Raw genomic sequence first — 16326 nt, forward strand, 5'->3', positions numbered from 1 at the left:
TTTTATGTTTGCACTTTTTTTTTAATCCACAAATTACTGCACCTGACATGTGTGAACTTCAAGTAGCTAAGCTTACAGTGCAGCCACCATGTTCTGTACCACAGAGAGCTTGCTGCGCGAGTCTAGTTGAGGAACGGGTGCAGATGTTAAAGGGTTCAGGGTTCACCGGCCACTCTTGCAAGGGAAACTCATCCCCCGCCTGTTGTTTTGCTGTTGGTTTGGTCCATTGTGCATTTGCTGCTTCAAAATCCCACTGGAAAATAAGAACAGGTCAAAGTAGTCGCACAAAGAATTACAGCAGAGGCATTATGATGAGTCATATAAACAGCTAATATTCTGAGTCATCTGTCTGTTGTGCCATAAAGGTATTAAAAGGTACCCTGTGGTGATGATCACTTTGAAACATGGCACATAGTCACTGTTTAACATAAATAAATAAATAGGGTGCCTTTAAGATATAAAATAAAGTATGTGTTTCTGAAATGAGAGGTAGCTTAGAGGTGCCTGTTCTCTGCTCTACCACTCCCATTTAGCAGTGGTACTTGTAATGTTAAAGATCCTGAAAGTGTTGTGTTAATTTATGCTGCAGGAGAGCATCAACTCAACACCTACAATACAGGTTGTATTGTTCACACAGTGACATTCCTAGCCAGCAAGACTCACAACAGACCATAAACATCTCCCAAAATAGCAGAGGGTACCGGCCCCCTATAGACAAGGCAACCATTTTCACCACTTCCTAAGCAGACAGACCCAGCCCAGTGTTGGTCTTTAATCAAAGATCCTTTACAGCAGAACAATTGGACCACATGGCAAATCTCAAACAGTTCCACCCATCACTGTAGCCCTTACCCTCAGCTCAGCCAAGAACCAAGACTCAGCAGAAATGTGCCAGAAACACACAACACAATAGAGATTTCAAGCTGTCGGCTGAGGCGACTGCATATTTTGGGCAGACATATGCAGCAGTTATTGGGATATCATGTAAAGTAGGTAAAACCACTTATTTAAATACTTGAAAAGAAAAATGCTTTGTGATCTGTTTGCTTTGGTTCCCAGCTTGCTTTAAAGCTGTTAGGAAGTTAGGTAACCAAATAAAAAGTCAAAGATTCACTGACAGACCTGAACTCATCCGGAGTTCTTTGTACTCAAGATTAAACATTAGACATTTGCGAGTGGAAAGAGCATCGGACAGAAACCGAGCACCTAAACTTTGAATTACCGCCCGTGGTTTTTGTGGCGATTAAGCCGAACGTTCACAGTCAAACAAAGTTATACTTCATCACGTACAACATATACTTACACTTTGCCAAATCCCCTTTACTTCTCTAACACACCAACTGTGCTAAAAGGGCATTCATGTCTTTTGTTTTTTCCTGTTTGGTGAACAGTATCAACCTGCAATTGTTTGTGCTTTCACCATTTGCCTTTGTTTCTGATTAAATGACATCCTCCATAGCTTGGCTTTCTACACCAGCACAGTAAGGGAGTTCTTATGAGCATAAAGGCCTGATGGGAAAAAAAAAAAAAAAACAACTTGCAATTTTATTTCTGTTGCAAACTCAGACTATGTCTTTCAAAAAGAGAAAATTATATAAATATGAACAGTCCTCTAAAATAAGGCTAGTTTTGCTGAGCGGTGAATATTTTATTCTTGGCTCAACTGTACACTGCAGAAAACTAAAATACAAAACTCTGCCCTGCCCTGAACTTGCAATCACAAAACCACACGCACAGACACACACACCTCTCCCTAAAGTTCAGCTCATCTGTCCTATAAGAACATGCTGACTGTTGTCTCCTTACAAGAACCTGAGGGCTGTCTTCTGACTTACTTCCCCCATAGTCACATGTGAAAAGCACTACGCATAGTTTGCAGCACTATTACTTCTGCTTATGAGTTCTTCTGACCGCTGGATTTTTACATGCAGACAATCATTGCCATGCCTTTATAATAAATGATCTCAATACTATGAAAATACAGTGGCACTGGAACAAAAGTCTTGAAGCAATTTTGTCAGTGCTATTATTAATCAGCTTCCGCAAGCTGCCCGCAAATGTGTATTCTTATGACAATGAGTCAAAAGATGAGTCATTAAGCTTTTAAAACAGCAAATCCCTTCAGTTAGTCAAACATTCATTGGCTACCATCAGTTTCAACTTTTCCCTCTTCAAGAACTTCACCACTGCTGTTGTCATTTATTTAACCTAATAAAAATCTATGCCTGGAAAAGAATCAGGTCATCACAACAGTTCACACAAACAGTTATGGTCATTCATATTTTCATAACAGCTACACACACCATCCATCATACAAGCATGCCGCCTAGTGGCACTTTGGAATGAGTGCACATAGCTTTAGTTGATGCCACAGGTTTCCAGCTGTTTTAACCAGGCCAAGCTATCCCTGACAAGTTGAGAAGCGATAGGCTGCAGAATTTTAAGACAATGGAAAATACAAAAATAAAGCAGGCATTTGAGGTACTTAGATGAGAGAGTGAGAGAGATTGTAGTGCATGTTAAATTGGCTGAATTTCATATTAAACTGATTTTATCCAAGTAGTCCAACTCACCTCCAGATCTGAGCTGACCAGCGAGGAATCGCAGGATGTGTCTGTGGAGCAGACGCTGTCAGCTCTGATCACTCCCGTCCTCCTGCTGAGGGGCTCGTTTCGCATCTCTCTCTTGGACAACGCCACTTCCTTGAGGGGCATTCTCAAAAATTAAAGTACGTCTAGTATTTGAAGAACAACAACTGACTGAAGTGGAAAAATGTGCGTCGAAGAGTTCCTATTAAGCATAAATGGCTGTGGTAAAAATTCAGTGCCACAACAGATTATTTGCTTACTTTTCCTACAGGTTGACTGCTGACATCCATATATTGGCCCAACTCAGTCATCTTCTGGATATTTTTTGTCTTTGAAGAAAAGAAATATTACTCAATATTCAAACCAAAACACAATGGTGCAGTGAGTCAAATTCCATCATCATCAATATCTCAGACAAAAGCATTTTTTACTTTATTATGGAAGCCTGATTGAGACCAAGATCTTTTAATTAGGTCTGAGGAATCCAAGAAGTATCCTTGCAAAGTAAGCTTACTTTTGTTTGTGCTGGTGAAGGTATTTGCTGTTTTGTCTGTCTCTTCATGGCAGTGTTATTCTTTGCAGGGAGGCCTGAGCCACCTAAAAGGTGCTCTGTATCTGGAAAAAAACTCAAAGCCTTCTTTCTGGAACCTCTCTTGCACCAATGAATATTTACAATCTGACAGTGATAGGTTAAAGGTCAACAAACCACACCAAAGCATGGCTGGGACAGAGTCAAACAAAAATTACCCAAATGTGTAGCACAGTTGTCCTGATTCAAGTCAATGTTTCAAACTGCTTTTATTTTTTTCTCTGTAGAATATGTGAAAGCTTCCACAGGTTGAATCAATATCATGTTGTAAACATTGTGAGCAATCATCTCCAGACAGTTTGAGTAAGATGCGGTCACACTTACTGTATAAGGATACAAGAAGGTCAAGGGTGACACAGCCTGTTGATGACAGAAGCCATGGCATGACTCTCATAAGAAATCCAAACTGAGTACCATAGAAGAGAATGGCAGCAGTGTAGAGTGCACCAGCCAGTGAGCACAACAGTCCAGAGAAAATGGCAGTGTGGGTCAACTTATGTCCATTGCACTAAAGGGAAGTATATGTATAACAATAGGAACTTTCTTAGAGAAGAAATATGATTTTGAGTGTATAGTTTGTCACTTACTACTCTGAAGAGTGCAGGGATCCTGGCGGTACAGGCAATGACAAAAGCCAGCAGCCCAAGTAGGTAACCCACAATTTCAGTGTTGTCCTATAGACAAAGTTGTTTGTCAGATGCAACGCTTATAAAATTTAAAAAGATTAAACTAAAAGCTATCAATATTTAGCCACTCTGCATAAACTGAGACAGAATTTAGTTTCTAAAAATTGCACAACACTGCATTAAAAAAGCTGCAGTAACTGGTCAGTACTATTGAGAGAGGCTACACAGAAAAATTAGCACATCCCAGCCCTTATACATGTTTATCTGTCTGTATAACCACACCATTGAAGGACTCCAGCTAGAGATTTGGAGAAGGACATGCAGCAGTCTCCTCTCTTTGACAGGCCTCAATGCTGAAGTGTGGGACACCCTGGACTTTAGAAATCCTCCTGCAACCACCATCAACACACACACTGCTAGGAGATGCTGCCGCCTCCTCCTCTTAATCATCCTCAGCCTCTTTTCTGAGGAAGAACACCAGAGAGTACAGTTACAGTTAGAAACTGTTCATTTGTATGGTTATCTGTAGCTCCTCTCTGATAACTCTCTTCACTGCTTTGCCAAAAGGGTTTCCATTGGCTGCGTGACAATATTTAAAACACCTGTGCTACCTTGCTGCACTTTGTATAATGCACAATTGCTTGATTGTTTGGAAATGATAAGGTGTGCATTATTGAGTTATGAAATTTCCATAAACGTACCTGCTTTTGAATTCCAGTACAGCAACACTGGAAAGCACCACAAAATACAGTTCACAAAATCCACAGCTGCAGCAACAGCACCCATTAAAATCTACAGAGAGGACCGCAACAAAGAGTTACAGTATTTTAATGCATGCATAATGTGAAAAATTACTTAGTTATAGCTAAAACTATGCTACCTGTATATGCAGCTGCCTGGACAGGATGGCTCCAGTGGTACTGCACAAGTTACCAAGGAAGCAGTAGAAGAAAACGACGGTTTCTCCAGGATTTTCTCCCCGAATTTTGCACCTCTGACACACGAACCTTCACAATTCACACAGGTTAATGTTAGATATTTATTAAACTAATGGGGCTGATGAGTGATTAATTATAATCTACTTACAAGACACATGATAGCAGCAAGAGCAGCGCAGAAAGAAAGGTGAGACCAACGGGGACGCAAAGTTTGTCTGCGTCACGGGACAAACAGATGTTAAATGAATCCACGCAAAAAACTACCAGACTAGTTAGGAAATTGTCTGGACTTTCTCCGATGTGGTCACCGGCGATCAGTGCACTTGTCTTCATTTTAAGTGCAAATGTTTAGTGATATTCCGCAGTACTGAATAGACACGAGCCCATGCTCCTAGTTGAAGATGCACGTCTGACTAATCAAACGCGCAGTTGCACTCTCTGAAGGGTCTGCATATGGGAGGGAGGGGCTTACCGGTGTCACCTGTCATACATGGAAACATGTTCCAAGACAACTAGTCATCGGGAAAGGACACTTAAAATGTTACTTTTATCTTGTTTATGCAGTTATTTAGAGAGTAGGCCATCGTCCATTTATGTATTAATTTGTAGCTATGAAGTTATAAGTCCCATAATTGCCAAAAAAGTGATTCCCGGTATTTAAACGGTTGTAAATGACTCGTAGGCCTAATATCTGTCAAACATACACCTCATGAATGATATCAAGTCATTTTGAGCCAGAAAGCACATTTCCGTCAGAAGGTAGACGCTGCAATCATTTATTGGAAAAGTGACTTTTATATATCCTTAACCTATTCAGGTGAAAAGTCTCTGATATTAAAAAAGAAAGCAGCAGAAATTGCACCAAATATAAAATAACACTTCTATAAAGATATTATATTATAGATTATAGATAAAGTGGTCAAAAAGGTCTGGATTGATTACATTGTAGAACAAAGTAGGTACAGTAACGTAGAATTATAAGAATACTTGTAAAGCAGCTCATTTCTCTATTTTATATAAAACCCCTTTGTAAATCCTGCTGACTAAAGCCTATTTAGTAATATAAGGAAAGACATTAGACGTAAGAAACAAAAACATCAGCAATTACTTTTTTGGCACAACTGCCATTAATATTGGAGATTTGGTGTGTTCAGGATTTTGTTTGTATACTTATTTTATTTTACATTCATGCCATGGGAGGAACTACTTGTTCACAGGTTTACAACACATTCAGCTAGTACTTATTCTGTGAGGTCACGCCACCTTATTTCTTCTGCAATAGTGAAAAAGCAACTCCGTACTGCTTATCTGATTGGTGAATACTCAAAAACGTGAAGAACAGCCCTCAGAAGTTTGGCCATGATGCTTAGGCACTTCCTAAACCTCATTAAATTACATTAGATTGGGCAGAATTTCACTTATTTAGATGAAAACTCTTTATATTTTTATGGCTTTCTAGTGTATTGTCTTGTATTAGAAATACAAAGAATTGTAGTTGCACTGTGAAGCATTAATATAACCCTGTGAAAATGTGACAAAGAAGTGACACATCAACATGAAAACATGTTTATTCTGCGTAACCCAGTTTAGTTACAAACAGCATTGCTTTAAGTGTATTAAATTCAACTTACAGTAATTTAACTGACTAATAAAGACTTCATAATGTGTTATCCTTTAATAAAATGTAATTTTCATTTTATTAGTAATTTCACACTCTGGATGTTGAGTCCATCAGTTGCTCTTTAACTGGTGATCCGTCCGATGGGAATGCATTGCACCGTTTTGATCTCCAAACCAGACAGATTATGCACCTCATTAGTTAATACCACGATGACCTGACCTTTCCACTCTCACAGGATTAAGGGGGCTGTCGTCTACCCAAAGTTCTCAGAATTAATTCCCTTGGAATCACATGTGAACTGTACTCGGAGGTTTTCCCTAAAGTACAGTTCACAGTTCCAAGTTGTTCAAACTGGTTCACACAATTTGAACAACTTAGATTTCTGATCATAATCAGGCATCCAGATGCTTAGTAATCCGCCGTACTTTCTCCTTCTTGTTCCTGTTGCCGTGCTTTTTCCAGGGTTTGCCCACTGCCATCTCTGACTCAGCTTTACCTGGGCCTACAGGTCCACTGCCTGGTTTGTATCCCATCACAGACTGAATTCCTTTGGAGAGTGCCCGCACATTCTCCTAAACAAAAAAAACAAAAAACATTTAACATCATAATAATCTGCTGCAGGCATATATTATGACTGCTACTGACCAGTCATCACCCATTTTCCCCCAAAATAAATAAGAGGTCAGCAGGAGGTTTTACCTGATGGAAAAAGTTCTTGTCAACTACATTTTCGATTCTCTTGATTTTCTGTTTTCTGTTCATTGCTGTGGGGAGGTCACTGCTGTCTGAATCTTTGTTCTCGAACTTTTTATGCTGTGGCTGGAAGTCTTCGGGTTCTATATGTGGAGGGGGATGGCAGTACAGAAGCTTGCCCTGTGAGCAAAAGAGCTGTGTTAGGGAAAGGATGTTGTAAACAGGATCCATATTTGACTAAATATAATGAGATTTTGGCAACTGGTCAAATCATAAGAAGTTCAGTGGTCACATAAACAACTACACCCTAAAAAGGCTGAAAGCATCCACAGTCTGCTTAAATACACAGCCGAACCACAGGAGATGTACTACAGCTGTACTGCGTAATGCTGCAGGTGACAGAGATGCAACAAGGTGGGGAAAAAAAAACAAAAAAAACTTATTTATCTCTCCTAATGTTTTCATCATGGAGATGGCTTTTCCACTGACTTTACAAGGCCAAACATTTCAGTGATTCATACTCCCTCAGCCACAGTCCAAAATTACCCACCTAACAGGTAAAAGAAAAACAAGCAACAAAACTGTTTTCCTTTTTTTCTTCCAACCAACAACCGTCACAGTTTTAAACTTACGCTCACATAATCCTTCAGGACGTACCGGGCTGACCTGGACTGATCAGGCTGACCGTGTGACGTCATGAAACCTCTCATGTCTGAGACGGAAAAAGAATAATAAACTTTATACAACCTTTAATATTAACTAGAGTTTACACAGATATTCTAGAGAAACTGTTAGAAAAGTAAATAAAATATCACGGGGCACACAATACATAAAATTATGTCTATAAAATGCATTTTTTTCAAATGACACGGAAGAGGACGGGATGGTTTACTTTCTCAAGTTGTACATATTTCACCTATTGTTAATTTATTCTACCCAGAAACACGAGAAATGTCTGTCAGCCTCACATCCATACGCCATCAGCAGCTCTTCAGTGGTGGGTGGTCTGTCAGGGTCTTCATCTTCACGGGGTCTAATGATGTTGATGCCATAGGTGCCTTCTAACACATGCCGAGGGATCGTCTGACATATGTGACCAATCTGTTAAGGACCTAAGTGCTGTAAGCATTAGAATCAATTATAAAAGCAGCACAGGCAGAGTGTAGCTCTATGTCACGTGAAGGATATAAGGGAGATCGCAGGGACGTGATCTCTCATCTGGTCAATGGGCAGAATCCCAGAGCAGATCATTTCGGCTTTGGTAGAAACAAAGGAGGGCATGACCAGACCTGGGCAGTCACAGAGACACAGGCCTGGCTCCACATATAGTGTCTATCATACAGGCCAAGAAAAAAGGCACAAAAGAAAACATCACCATCATCAAGTTTCTGTTTTATGGAATCCCTGACCTGAGTTTGTGTGGTGAGTAGCTCTGTACCTGAAAGTGCTTAGTGTGTCCAGGAGTGGCTGAGACAGAAACCTTCTTGTTCCTTAAAATAGTGTTGATGGTTGAACTCTTTCCCACATTAGGATACCCGACCTGTTGATTCCACAAATAATGAACATTTAATTGCTGTCCTCCACTATTAATCTGTAAGAAATGATTTCTGTACCAAAGCATAAAAAAATACAAATAAACCAAATTTTTAGAAAAATTCTGCAATTATTTCAAATTCTCTTACTAAATACAAATACACAAAGCAATCCTAAAAATCACAAGGGGCATGGCTGCAGCAAGCAATTTATGCTAGACTGATAGACAGATGGGTCTTTTTACTCACCAGTCCCACTGTCAGCTGCCCTTCTTTAACCCTGGGCCCATTGTGAACAGCCCTGAACATGTTCAGAAGCTCATCTTTCCGCAGCAGTCGGCTGGAGTTGTGGAAGGATGCATTGGATGAACCCGCAGCTCCTTCCATTGCTTCTTCCTCACCTTCTGAACAGGTCTTCCAGTCCTCCTCATCCGTGCTCACCTCTTCCTGCTCTTCCTCTATGTCACTCTGTTGTCCCTCATAGTCCTCGTCCTCCTTGTTCTTTACCTCTTCCTCTCTATCTGCACCTTTCCGGCTCAGGTATTCTTTAATTTGCTGTCCTCCGTCGTCTGAATCACTCTCTTCACACTCTGGATCAGCCACTTCCATGCCCTGTGAGGGGAGAAGTTTCTCCACTATTTTAAAGGCTGAAGATGCTAAAGGGCGACTTTTCTTGATTACAATAAGTTATCTGTTCCCTAAAAAAGTAAATGCATCACAGTTCAGAGTAGAGTTCATCAAGCTTCCACCCCCTCACCTTTTCCTCTGCATCCAACCTGTTGCTCTCAGCCAGAGCAGACCAGAAAACTGCCCTGAGCCCCTCTTTCTCAAAGTATCTGGCCCAGATTTGCCTCTGCTCCCTGGTCAGCAGATCTGCTTTGTTCACCAGAAGCATGTTCACCTTATGCGCTGACACTTCTTTTACATAGGCCTCCTGGTGGCACACAACCGCAGAGAATTACTAAAATCCCCACAGTATACTTTAAAAGCTCAGCTTCATGGTGGATATAAAACACATGCTTACAAATGAAGTAGGCAAGTTGATAAAAATAAAATGTAATTATTATTGTACATACTAACTAATTTATGCCATCCTTCCGCTGGTTAAATAATGTACTTACAAGGTCAAGACATCTGAACAGCAAAGGATTTCTGGCATCAACAATTTGAACAACAACATCACTGAAAAAAAATAAAATTTCCCTTTAGTATCACATAAGGAGGCCAGATTCTTTATGAAAGACAGACATGAACTGGCAACATAATAATACTGTTGATGGTAGTTCTACCTCCTCTCGATCACTCTCCACAGCTGCCTCCAAAATTCAAGGTTTCTCTCAAATGGGGTGAGAATTAACTTCTGCTCCTCTTCCAGCCTTTTGAGAGAACACTTCTCGTGAGATTAGTGACAACAATAATCCAACATAAATGTATCATAAGGTGTAAATTTAGAAAATGTATAAAGAATTTTTATAGAGACTAGCTCAAACTAACACAAACATTTTGTAGAAAATGTTTGTGTTAGTTTACTTGCAATAGTTATCCCTTAAATGCACTATCAGTTCTTAATGTAAAAGGTGGCTCAGAGTACAGAATATTCCATACTGTGCAAGTGCCCGTCTCCACTCCAAGAAGCTGTCTTTCTCTGCCTGCTGAAGTTCATCTGGACTGGTGCTTTCATCCCAGTGGGGGCTTGAATCAAATAAAGACATAACAGATCTTATAAATGTAACATATATTCATAGGTTAGAAAATTAACTTGTAAATATACATCTGCTCAATTCACCGTCTAGGAATTCTGAGGAAATGTTTGTTGTCTTCGTGCAGCTTCATCAATTTGGTTTTCTCCTCAGCTGTTAGTAAGCCTGCTCGAGCTTCTGCCGGCACAAACTTGATATTGAGTTTCTCTGAGAAAACAAGAAAAAAGAAATGAAAGTGGTAATAAGAATAAGAAGCAGAACCAAAAAGGCAGATCTAGTTAATAGTTATAAACATCCTGGATATTAGTATTTTACTAGTTTTGCTGACTGGGGCTTCCCTTACTGTGCACAGCTGTGTAAAGTCAGGGCACCCCAACAGGAAAAACCTCACCTGGACTTGGAGGCTAAACATACAGTGTTGTGAAGCTATATTTGCCCCGTTCCTGATTTCTTCGTGTTTTGCATATTTATCACACTTAAATGTTTCAGATCATCAAACAAATTTGAATATTAGACAAAGATAACCCAAGTAAATACAAAATGTAGTTTTCAAATGACGATTTAATAACCAAATCTACCTGCCTCTGAGTGAAAAAGTAGATACCTTGGAACTCTCCCATGGATGCAAAAATGGCATCCACGGGAGAGTTCCAAGGTGAAAATCACTGCTCACCAAAAAAGAACACAAAGGCTTGTTTCACATTTGCCAAAACATATCTTGATGATCCCAAATACTTTTGTGAAAATATTCTGTGGACTGAAAAGACAAAAGTTGAACTTTTTGGAAGGTTTGCTTTCCGTTACATACAGCATAAAATTAACATTGCCTTTCATAAAAAGAACATCATACCAACAGTCAAACATGGTGGTGGTAGTGTGATGTCTGGGGCTGTTTTGCTGCTTCAAGACCTGGATGACTTGCCATAATAGATGGAACAATGAATTCTGCTCTATACCAAAAAATCCTGAAGGAGAATGCCCGGCCATCAGTTTATGCCCTGAGCGTCAAGTACGCTTGGGTTATGCAGCAGGACAATGATACAACCGCCCCCCCCCCCCCCCCCCCCCAAAAAAAAAGCTAAATGAAGGTTTTGTAGTGGCCTAGTCAAAGTCCAGACTTAAATCTGATTAAGATATTTTGGCATGACCTTAAACAGGCTGCTCATGCTGGAAATCCAGTTATTAGATTTAGAAGAGAATTACTTTTTCAGGGAGGTTTGGATAGCTTTTTCTCCCTTAATAAATGAAATCAACATTTAAAGATTTTTACTTGGGTTATCTTTGTTTAATATTAAAATTAGTTTGATGACCTGAAAAATGTAAGTGTGATAAATATGCAAAAAAAAAAAAAAAAAAAAGAAATCTGGAGGGGAAAACACTTTTTCACAGCACTGTAGCCTTCTATGCTTGGTAAGTGAAAAATATTTACAATATTTTACTGTAACATACATACAATAGACAAGCTGAAAACTAAACATTAGTTAACCAAGTTGCAACTTACCTGCAATAAACTCTGTTCCTGCCAGTTCAGCTGTGGCCAGAAAATCATCCATGGAACTTTGTTCTGTCACCGACTGCAGGTTCAGCCGTCCCCAGTCATAGCCATCATTCAGTTCACTGGTGTGGAGCTGAAAATGTAAAGAAAAAGAGGACAACAAGGCACACATTATTTTGGACTGCAGTAAGTACTAGTGTAAAGGCTTCCAGATTAAACAATGCAGCTCTCACTGGGACATTATTGCCAAATAGCGGCTTATTTTACATAAATGTCCTGCACCCAAACCACACTGTGATTGTAGCAGCACCTGTTCAAAAAATACCTGAGATCGTATTTTTAAAATTCCCTGAATAATGTATCCCATGCCAAACGTACCTCCAATCTTCTATTTACAATTTGTATACTTGTATATTGTCTTATAGTTTTTATACTTATTTGTTTTTTTTCTGTAAGCACGAAGTACCGCAGCAATTTCCTAATGCTGTGAACCTGTTCACCCATATGGCAATAAAAACCTTCTGATTCTGATTCTGATTCTGATTCTGATCTAATTGTCCTGGTTCATTTCCCCTATAACAGGATCAGTAAAATGACATCCTCGTAAACCAGTTTGGCGTAACCAGCGCCAGATCTGGCATTTAAAAGTGGGCCATAACTGTTCGGGGTAGTTAATATACCATGAAGCGTCCCATAACTACATCTGCGATTATCTGAGCACATTTAACATAAGCTAAAAAAGACCATGTCATACCCAAGAGTCTCCCCTCTTGTTTCCCCGGCCTGCCTGTAGCCTCTCCTTTATCAGAGCTCTGCCCAGTCCGCCTCCTCCGCCTGCCTTCTTCTTGCCCATAATAACCTCGGATGCTGTCACTTCACCGAATACAGAAGGAATATAAAACTGTGGAGTATTGGATCCAGTCAGAGACCCATGTGCACTGCCTGTTGCCTTGTTGTCGTAAAACCCGGAAATGGGAAAAACCAAACGAGTCAAACATCCGGACAGTTAGAATGTTGCTGGACTTAAGAAGCCATCATAAACAACTTCATAAATAACTACCCTTTATATAACTGATAATAAATTAAACACTAAAACGTTGAGATGCATTATATACTCATTTGAATTGTAAATACAGGCAGTAGTGTAGCTGTGGTACATTCCGGTTACGCGCTCAGCTGTTAAATATGCTCTGAAGAAACAGGGACAGTAACAACATGAGTTCCTTGTGTATCATACTTGGGAGTGATCAGCATAGACTTACATTCGTATGTATGTCTATGGTGACCAGGATGGACAGGATTAAAAATGAGTATATTAGAGGGGCGGAGAGGCGAGGCTGAGATGGTTTGGACATGTGCAGAGGCAGGATAGTGGATACTGGACAAAGGATGGTGAATGTGGAGCTGCCAGGCAAGAGCAACAGAGGAAGACCTCAGAGAAGATTCATGGATACACTGAAGGAGAACATGCAGAGGGCTGGTATAACAGATGAGTGATGATTGGGTGAGATGCAGGCAGATCATCTGCTGTGGCGACCCCTAAATAGAGCAGCTGGAAGAACAAGAAGAAGAAGAAGAAATAAAATAGCTTGAATTTATATTAAAAAATAGAGGAAGAAAAAATGTTTGTCTTGTGTTTTGCAAAGTAACAACACAATACATACATAAAATATAAACCCGCTTCCACACAAAAACATACTGAAGATTGAAAAAAACTCACTTCCAAACAGAACCAAAAGGGGGCAGCAGAGAACAGACATTACCAGCTATGAATAAAGAGCTGACATGTCTTCTGCAGTCTAATTTGAGTGTGCTATATGAGGCTGTTAATTATGGATTAATTAATCAGTTAAATGTAAATCTTTGTAAACAAATTCAATTTTTAAAAAGAATGTAACGAGTCTATTAATTAACTTCTAGCATTAAAAAAGGCAGAAAGGTCTGCTCTTTTGCTCACATAGGATAAAAAAAAAGTGTGGATTTTTGTCTTTGCATTCAGTTGACATTTATAACAGAATTATAAACTTATTTTTATCTTCACTGTACATACATATATTCCCCTACGAATATTAACAGATGACTTTTAAAACTAGTGTTATAAACGTTTGTTATTAAATGTTTAATTAAATGCGTAATTCTTGAGTAGACCTTAAACAGCCAACCTTCATACCAATAGCGGTTTTCATTCATTTAAATATAATTCATCTATACTGTATACAAAAGGTGCACGGAAAGCTACAAGAAAATGTGAACAGTTTACATTAACAGGTTCTGTATCTTCTCACTTGGTTCAGCCCGCCCCCTACAGTCATGCTGAGATGGTTTGTCCCCGTATATAATCTGTGCATCTCGTGCAGTTACAGCAGACTGTACTCAGCGCTAGAATGTCATAACACCGGTAATACTGCAATGGACAGGAGTGCTTCAAAGGATGGACAGATAAAGTACGGTGTCTTTGCGTTTAGTTCACGTAGAGTAGCCTATACATGACCTGACAGGCAGTAAAACGCTTCTAGGATTTAGTAGTAATAAAAAGTTGTTTTCCTTTCTCTCTCAGTGCTGCTGTTGAGTGGGAACAGCAATAAAATGCTGCCTTGGAAGAAGAATAAGTTCGACCTGATTGAGGAAGACAAGCAGTCCAAGCAGAAGGGGTATGCGGTGAGTCTCAACTACTCCGCGCTCACCTCCTTCGCCAAGTCCTGCCCCGAGAGCGCACTCAACAGGGTGGGCAGCATGTTCAAGTCAAAGAGGAAAAAGCTGAAGATCACCAGCGAAGACCCCACGTACACGGTGCTCTACCTGGGGAATGCCACCACAATCCAGTCCAAAGGAGACGGCTGCACGGACGTGGCGGTGAGCAAGATCTGGGGCAAAAGCGAGATGGGCAAGAACGGCACCAAGATGAGGCTGACCATCAGCTCGCAGGGCATCCGCATGGTGCATGTGGATGATAAGGCTAGGAGACCGGGACACTTGTACTTGCTGCACCGGATAACCTACTGCGTCGCGGATCCACGACTACCCAAGGTTTTCGCTTGGATTTATAGACACGAGATGAAACATAAGGCAGTAATGCTGCGCTGCCACGCAGTGCTGGTGTCCAAGCCGGAGAAGGCAAAGGCCATGGCGCTGCTTCTGTACCAGACCTCGGCCACAGCCCTGGCCGAGTTTAAAAGACTTAAACGGAGGGACGATGCCAGGCACCAGCAGCAGCAGCTCATAGGGGAACAAACGATCCCGTTGGTGCCCCTCAGGAAGCTGCTGAACGGACAGTGTTACTACAAGCCCCCGGTGGAGCGCAGCCGGAGCGCACCAAAGCTGGGCTCTATCACAGAGGACCTGGTGGGGGAGGAAGAGGAGGAGAAAGCAATGCACTTTGAGTGTGAGGACATTCTGGACACGGACCGTGATTGTGTTGCCAATGGCAAACAAGAGTTGACTCAAATTATTAATGACTTGGGAGAGATGAGCATAGGAAACGACGTGCAGACACTGAAAGCCGACCTCAGAGTCACCAGACTCCTCTCTGGTGAGAGCACAGGGAGCGAATCCTCCATAGAAAGCAACCAGGATCCGCCACCACTAATTAATGGCTTTGAGGAGGTAAAGGTGCAAGAAACTGCCTGAATAACTCTGGGCATTTCCGGGGCACTTGTAGCGCACTGTTTTGTTGAGCTACGACATCTCCATGAGAAACAGTTACAAAGTGCTTGTTTGATCTGTGCCACTGACACTAATTGAGAGGATAGAAACACAATTTGAGGCAAAACAAAAAGACAATTAGGCTAAGTTCTAAGATTGTGTAAACACAGGGAAAAAAATGAAAAGAAAAAACAAACAAAGCATGCCCGTTTGAGAGACAGCTTTAACGACAAAATCCCGGTGCGCCTTAGGACGCACGGCACTAATTCCATCTCTTTTGTTTAAGAGGATTTGTTGTAGCATCGAACTTGTTTACTTGACGTTTTTTTCTCACTTGAAAATGGCATTTTTTTTCTGTATAATGCTCATTGTGATCCAAACATTCCCATAAAAAAAAACAAAAAAACACTTTTGTTCTTCATCAGGCTTCCTTACAGTCCCTATCAGGGCACCTGCTCCTTCATCGTTTTATTTTGCACTGTTGACTTCACTGAAGTATTATTTTGACTACCATGTACATATGTTTGCTGGTATGTTGTCTGAAACATAAGTGTCTTATCTTTGCTGTGCAAAAGAAAAAAATACCTTTATATATTAAGATGTAAAGCAAGATGTTTTAAATATAAATATGTTATTTTTAAATATATATATATATATATATGTGGTTTGTTATGTGAAATTCAAAGAAATATCAATAAAAAAAGAAAGAATTACAGGAATGTTTTATGCTGATTTATGCTGAAATACAAGTAGGTCATCTTTATTTCAGTGGGGGTTTACCTTGAGAGTCTCAAAATGAGGTCAGATTTGCACTGCTGAATAAAAGTCACATGGAGGCCAAAAAGCACAACCCTGAACTTGTCATGGGTATTATCAGTGTTACCGCCAAACTGTTGGTGTTG

The 16326-nt window shown here is 40.3% G+C and overlaps 3 protein-coding genes across 7 annotated transcripts; 1 reads left to right on the top strand and 2 right to left on the bottom strand.

The window, feature by feature from the left end:
- Positions 1–5163, bottom strand: tmem44 (transmembrane protein 44). Of its 4 annotated transcripts, none has more exons than XM_030728094.1 (10): positions 4890–5163; positions 4684–4810; positions 4505–4595; positions 4086–4267; positions 3765–3851; positions 3515–3583; positions 3103–3264; positions 2849–2917; positions 2574–2702; positions 1–253 (listed from the first exon to the last, which is right to left on the bottom strand). In XM_030728094.1, exons 1-10 carry the CDS (start codon positions 5072–5074, stop codon positions 59–61), a joined length of 1296 nt encoding a protein of 431 aa, XP_030583954.1. In that variant the 5' UTR covers positions 5075–5163; the 3' UTR covers positions 1–58. The 4 variants fall into 4 exon arrangements, with proteins under 4 accessions (XP_030583954.1, XP_030583955.1, XP_030583952.1 ...); XM_030728095.1 differs by having other exon boundaries at positions 3103–3203; positions 3502–3583; XM_030728092.1 differs by having other exon boundaries at positions 3515–3685.
- Positions 5164–6322: 1159 nt separating this feature from the next.
- On the bottom strand, positions 6323–13063 carry lsg1 (large 60S subunit nuclear export GTPase 1). Of its 2 annotated transcripts, XM_030727523.1 has the most exons (15): positions 13045–13063; positions 12537–12731; positions 11789–11915; positions 10374–10494; positions 10193–10279; positions 9877–9963; positions 9709–9769; positions 9345–9521; positions 8837–9199; positions 8494–8595; positions 8244–8387; positions 8024–8147; positions 7688–7767; positions 7062–7235; positions 6323–6934 (listed from the first exon to the last, which is right to left on the bottom strand). In XM_030727523.1, the coding sequence occupies exons 2-15, from the start codon at positions 12633–12635 to the stop codon at positions 6755–6757; spliced, it is 1926 nt and encodes a 641-aa protein (XP_030583383.1). In that variant the 5' UTR covers positions 12636–12731; positions 13045–13063; the 3' UTR covers positions 6323–6754. The 2 variants fall into 2 exon arrangements, with proteins under 2 accessions (XP_030583383.1, XP_030583382.1); XM_030727522.1 differs by lacking the exon at positions 13045–13063 and having other exon boundaries at positions 12537–12738.
- A 1091-nt stretch (positions 13064–14154) lies between these two features.
- fam43a (family with sequence similarity 43 member A) lies at positions 14155–15822 on the top strand. Its single transcript, XM_030728180.1, has 2 exons — positions 14155–14226; positions 14340–15822. Coding segments are annotated over exons 1-2 (1071 nt in total). The 5' UTR covers positions 14155–14225; the 3' UTR covers positions 15410–15822.
- The last annotated feature ends 504 nt before the right edge of the window (positions 15823–16326 follow it).

The sequence above is a fragment of the Archocentrus centrarchus genome, chromosome 4, assembly GCF_007364275.1.
Source record: "Archocentrus centrarchus isolate MPI-CPG fArcCen1 chromosome 4, fArcCen1, whole genome shotgun sequence".
Lineage (NCBI taxonomy): Eukaryota > Metazoa > Chordata > Actinopteri > Cichliformes > Cichlidae > Archocentrus > Archocentrus centrarchus.

Coding starts and splice junctions, on each gene's coding strand:
- lsg1 (XM_030727523.1), bottom strand. CDS start 12,635: ATGGGCAAGAAGAAGGCAGGCGGAGGAGGCGGACTGGGCAGAGCTCTG. Junction 9,522..9,708: donor TGTTCAGATGTCTTGACCTT/GTAAGTACATTA, acceptor GTGTGCCACCAG/GAGGCCTATGTAAAAGAAGT. Junction 8,388..8,493: donor GACACACTAAGCACTTTCAG/GTACAGAGCTAC, acceptor CCTGTATGATAG/ACACTATATGTGGAGCCAGG.
- tmem44 (XM_030728092.1), bottom strand. CDS start 5,074: ATGAAGACAAGTGCACTGATCGCCGGTGACCACATCGGAGAAAGTCCA. Junction 4,811..4,889: donor TTGCTGCTATCATGTGTCTT/GTAAGTAGATTA, acceptor TGAATTGTGAAG/GTTCGTGTGTCAGAGGTGCA. Junction 2,703..2,848: donor GCAGTCAACCTGTAGGAAAA/GTAAGCAAATAA, acceptor ATGCCCCTCAAG/GAAGTGGCGTTGTCCAAGAG.